This window comes from Nicotiana sylvestris, chromosome 12 (assembly GCF_000393655.2).
Source record: "Nicotiana sylvestris chromosome 12, ASM39365v2, whole genome shotgun sequence".
Taxonomy (NCBI): domain Eukaryota; kingdom Viridiplantae; phylum Streptophyta; class Magnoliopsida; order Solanales; family Solanaceae; genus Nicotiana; species Nicotiana sylvestris.
In genome coordinates, this window is record NC_091068.1 from 15,579,607 (window position 1) to 15,585,678 (window position 6,072).

Below are 6,072 nucleotides of genomic sequence, written 5' to 3' on the forward strand. Positions count from 1 at the left end.
TAAATAGCTAAAGATAGACCAAAAGTAGACTTTCTTTTTTTTTGGTTTCCTATCCGATATCCAATAACTATATTGGGGCCCAATTAATCCGGATTCGAGCTGAGAAGTTTCATACCGGGGATAAAGCGCTCCATAATATAAGCGACTACATACCCAAGGACTCGAATCCGAGATATTTAAGTAAATATGAAAGAGTACTTATCACACCCCCGTCGGTTACCAAAATAGACTTATGACACCCTATGTCTGTGGATATTAAATAAATAAAGTAACCCGTGAAAGTCACTAGTTTATCTCGTGTCATTGACTTTTGAAATTAATTCTAAAAAGTTAAAGGTATACTAATAAAAGTCGAAAGATAGAGTTAATTAGCACCTCCCTACATGTTTCCTTGTCCGTGAAATATACCAACTTCCCATTTATTACTAAGTACTCCTAGGAAGAGTGGTAAGTTTGAAAATATGTGTTCCAAACTATTTTGGGTGAAGGTAATTATCAACTATAAAATTTAAGAAATTAGAAAGAGTTTTTATGCGTTAGAATGTGCAAAATGCAAAATTAATATCTTCTTAAATGAGTGAGATAACAATTTCATGTCTTTCCCTAAAAAATAATTAAAACAAATGTGTCATTCTTTTTTAAACCGACTAAAAAAAAAGAATTTCACATAAAATAGAACTGATCAAATAATAGTATAATATTTGATCTAATATAATTTAACCCCACAAATTTGTGGTAATATCAATAGCACCCTATTCATGTTTCAAGGTTTAGGAATTAAGGTTCAGGCATTAGTAATTTCACAATTGCTAAATACAATGAAATCAATCCTACTTGGATGACTAATTATTGATGTATTTGAAGACCAAACAGATAAGATCCTTCGACCTTTATTCGAAGGCTCGGGATCACATTTTGAGAATGGAATTTTTTTGTACGGAGCGCTTTCTAAACCTTACGTAACATAAATTCGAATTAATCAGGACTCCAGTACAACACCAGACCGATAAGAAATTAGAAAGAAAAAAAAGAAGAAAAGCATTGAGATTCATCTCTTATACATATATAAAATCTTGTTAAGCCTCACGGTGCACATGATGAGAATTTGCAGTATGTGTATATATTACGCAAATCAAATACTACAACTTTATACATTGCACATACTTTAAAACGTTGTATATCTTTTCATATATTGGAGAAGAAATGTACAAAATTTTTAAAAAAAATCAAAGAAAAAAACTATACTCAATATTCACCTTGTTCTATTGACTCAGAATATTCAGCCAATTGACTCATCCTAGGTATAACATGCATATTCAAAACCTGAAACCCTACCGGACTTTCCACCACCACAACCCTGGACGGCTCCGCCACCACATCCACCACCGTAATCCCATTCCCCCCACCGCCAACCACGCACACTCTACCACCAGCCGCCGCTATATATTCCGCACCCTTTAGCCTCTCATTTTCAACTATCTCCACCCAAATATCCTTCTCTTCATCATATTTCCTCAATGCTCCCTTAGATTCATCCACCATATATATTGTCTCCTCCGCCATCGCCGCCGCCGGACCCCTCCACCCCATTAACATACCCTCCGGCATCTCCTGCCACGTGTCAGTTCTCACATTATAAATTATTCCTTCTTTAGCAGCATCACCTTTCACATTAACCATACATAATTTTCCTTTCCACCCAATAGCATCAATTGCTTCCCTACTAAATTTCCCATCCTTTAACCCACTCATTTCCTGCCATTTCCACTCATTTTTTCCCTCCTTTCTGTTACAGTACATGTCACTTTTACATGTACAGCAGTGGGGTCCACTTCTGTTGCTTCCATTAAGGTCCCACCTTACAACGGACCGAGCTACCTCGGAGTTGTAGTGGGACCCAACTCCACTCGCTACATACACCACGTCATTTAATGCGCCAGCAGCGCACCAACGACGTGGCGTGGCGAGTGGAGGACCGTAACTCCATTGTTTCGTCAGCGGATTGAAAATAAGCGGGCGAGAAATCGCCGGTAAGAGATGATCCGCTGTTGCAGCGAGGAGAATTAAATTGCCCGCAACACTTACCGATTGGATCGGAAGATTCCTCGAAATAAACGAAGGATGCTTAACGAGGAGTCTAAGTGGTGGGTCCGATGGTGGGGGAAGAAGATGCCATTTTGATGAGATCGGATCAAAATAAGCAAATTCTATAGAGTTTGTATAATTTGCTGAGTTTGATGTTTCATCTATAGATTTATGTGAAGGTAATAATAAAGCATATATAGATAAATATGGTGGAAAAGAAGGAGAATAAATAAGCTTACGCCAAGAATGGCAAGTGGAAAAAAGTGTAAAAGGGTGTACAAGATTTAAACAAATGTGAGCTATATGATCGGGAAGTCCAGGGATCAAGGACTGATGATCGTCGTCGACGTGGTGGGGGTGGTGGGTTTTGCGGCGTTTTACGGCGGCGCCGGCGGTGGTGATGTTAGTGGAGTTGATCATTTGTGGAGGAAAAGAAGGAGAAAGGAATGGGATAGGGGAACTCTAAGATATAGTACTAGTATTTATTTTTGTGTGATAGTAGTTTTTATTTTTATTTTTTATTATTGTTATTACTATTATATTTTTGTGATGGAGTAGGTTTTAGGTCACTTCATTAATGGTTGAAAAGTGATGTTGTGGCATACATCGAAGTAAAAGGCAAATATTGGACACATGCAAGTTAGGAGTATAGTACAGAACACCTCTTTTTCTCTTCTTTTTTTTTTTTTAAAAAAAAAAAATTCATACTATTATTTTTCTAATTGAAGAAATTTTTGGCACTTTAATTATTAGGGCTATTTTTAGCAGGATATACAAGTTGAACCCACAAGGAATCTTATTATCTGTTAAATATTGCATCCTGTCTATGCATGAATCATGATTTTTTTTTCTTTTAGAATTTTGGAGATTTTTTTTGTAGTCCCATGACTTTTAAAATAATGGTGGTGTTTGTTTAGAAGTAAGCATAATTTAAGTTTGCAAACTTAGCTAGCGTTTGGACATAAATTAGTTGAAACTTAAAAAAGTAATTTTTGAAAAATAATTTTTAGAAGTTAAAATTATGTTTGGACATGAATTTTATTTGAAAAAAATTTGAAGTTTTGTGAGTGGGAGAACAAGTTTTACCTAAAATCTACTCTAAACTAAATTTTGGGAACTTGAAAAATAATTTCAGAAAATTTTCAAAAGTAGATCATTAATCTATGAACAAACAATATTTTCAAAAAAGATTTGAAAAAACATTGCCAAAAAGTATGGTCAAATAGGGCCTTAGTTTTTGAGTTTTCACAAAAATGTGTTTGTTTGGAGTTGGTTTTGTATTTTTAAAAAAATTTCCAAACTTAATTTGAATGATTTAGTATGCGTTTGGACATGAATTCCAAAAAAACATTTCAAATTTGGAATTTCACTAAAATTTGAATTGAAGATGAAGTTGTGTTTGATTATAATTTTTGCAACATCTTTTGATGTATTTCTTTCAACATATTTTGCAACTAAAAATTAGCTTCCTTCCCATTTTCAATTGAAAAACTCGTGACACCAGTTTTCAAATTTGAAAATGTATTTTCAAGTGAGATTGGAAAAATTATAAGATTTTCATCACCAAACACTGTTTTAAAAAAAAATTTTAAAAAAAAAATTTTCTTATGTCTAAACGGGCTTTAGAGAAATGAAATTTGAAAATTTTGTGAATGTTTTAGCTCCCGTTTGGACATAGAATCGGTTTCTTCTTTTTTTTTTTTTTACAAAAAGAATTTGAAAACATTGTTTGTTGATGGAATTTGATCAGTTTTTGAAGAAAAAAATTATAGAAATTTTTTCAAGTTTCAAAAACTGGTTTTGGGCTAGTCGTTTCGTGTGAATTTTTTTTCCACTCACAAAACTTTAATAGTTTTTGAAGTAAATTGCATTTTCAGACACAATTTTAATTTTTAAAAATTATTTTTCAACACAAATTCATTTTTTTTAAGTTTCAACCAAATTATGACAAACAGTACCTTAATTTTTGTCATGCTTTGTAAAAATATTTTTTTACAAAATCTAAAACAAATGCCACCAATCGATTTGGAAAAGTTGGAGATTTCCCAAATGTGGTATGCATGAGAATAATAAAGAGAAAGAAGGGCAAGAAACTAAGTCATGAACTTAAACAAAAAGTAAATGCAACTAAACCAAAAAGGTATGAACTTTTGCGATGCAACTTTTTGCAATAAATACTTGTGAGCCGTGAAAAGGGTTTAGACAGAGAGGCAAGAAATGAATATATGGATGAGACAATTGGGTAAGGCAGGGTGAGGTTCTCATAGGAAAGTAGAGTCAGGAGAAAGAGATAAAATAAGAAGAATAATTAATGAGAAAAGATGGTGTTGTCCTTTTTTGGGGGATTTCTTACGAGTACGGAACCAAAATGTGGTTCTTTTGGATTCAAACTACATAAATAGGTGGTAAAAAAATGTCATTTTTATATATAGCGCCACAACACCTGGCCCTATATACTAACAGTAACGACATCGTTAAAGTATAGCGCTAGGTATTGTGGCGCTATACTGTAAAATCTGACACGTCCAGGTATAGCGCCACAATACCTGGCGCTATACATACATCATTAATGTATAACGCCAGGTATAGTGGCGCTATACATAGATATTTTATACCTCTGCGTCTTCCATCTCGATTCATCCTCCATTTTTTAAAGACTCCATCTCTTCTTGGTCCCCCACCACCCCGTTTCTGCCATTTTTTTTTAAAATAAAAAATAAAAATTGGGTCCCCCCGACACATAAAACTCGAAGAAAATGGGTCCCACATTCGAGTAGAGCTTCGTGTTATTATTGATTCACAATTTCGGAGTCAAAATTTCAATCTTTTTGCTTTGCCAAAATTCTAAATCAGAGGTATTTCGATTTATTTTAAGTTGAAACATTTATAATAATGCATATTATTTGATTTGTATGTGTTCTATTTCGGTTTCTATTTTTTTTCGAAACTAGCATGTTAAATTTATCCAGATTTAATATTAGTGTTTTCTAAAAAAATATAAATTAGTAAAATAAATTTGTCTATTAATATCCTGATTTATATATATATGTGTTTTCATGTCGTTTTGTATTTTATTTGCAATTAAATTTATTTGTTGTTTATGGTTAGTTTAGATTATTTTTTAGTGTAGTAAAATCTAGACCTTTTTAGCGTAGTAAAACGTAGACCATTATAGCGTAGTAAAATTTAGAGCCTTGTAGCGTAGTATGTGCAGTATTTTAGCTTAGAATTCCTTTTTTTTTAAGTAACTTATACTGGTTGTTGAAAATGCAAACTTTGTACAATTAAGTTAATAATTGTATAAAAATCTATCTATCTCTATATATATATATATATATATATAATTTGTACAATTAAGTTATTAAAAAATATGAATTTAAATTATAATAAAAATACATATATATATATATATATATATATAATTTGTACAATTAAGTTATTAAAAAATATGAATTTAAATTATAATAAACAAAAACACACACACACACACACACACACACACACACACATATATATATATAATTTGTACAATTAAGTTATTAAAAATAATAATTTAAATTATAATAAAAACACATATATATATATATATATATATATATATATATATATATATATATATATATATATATATATATATATAATTTGTACAATTATGTTATTAAAAAATATGAATTTAAATTATAATAAAAATACATAATTATTAATGATAGTTTGGTGTCATTGGTCCTCAAAATATCGAGCCCTGAACCCATATATATATATATATATATATATATATATAATTTGTACAATTAAGTTATTAAAAAATATGAATTTACAGTTGACGACATGGACGCGACTATACATCCCGGCCTCCGGACGTTGGATCTATTAGCCCTACAGCCCCAGCATAGATCCGAGTATATATGGGACGGGCAGTTGCTTACGCAGACTTTCCGGGCTAGGAGAGTTGATCTATTGTGGGAGATTTTGAGTCCTCCCCGCGTT

At 32.0% G+C, this 6,072-nt stretch overlaps 1 protein-coding gene across 1 annotated transcript; it reads right to left on the bottom strand.

The window, feature by feature from the left end:
• Nucleotides 1-1,123: 1,123 nt before the first annotated feature.
• LOC104236736 (F-box/kelch-repeat protein SKIP25-like) lies at nucleotides 1,124-2,553 on the bottom strand. The gene has a single exon (XM_009790728.2). It carries the CDS (start codon nucleotides 2,503-2,505, stop codon nucleotides 1,246-1,248), a length of 1,260 nt encoding a protein of 419 aa, XP_009789030.1. The 5' UTR covers nucleotides 2,506-2,553; the 3' UTR covers nucleotides 1,124-1,245.
• Between the last annotated feature and the right edge of the window lie 3,519 nt (nucleotides 2,554-6,072).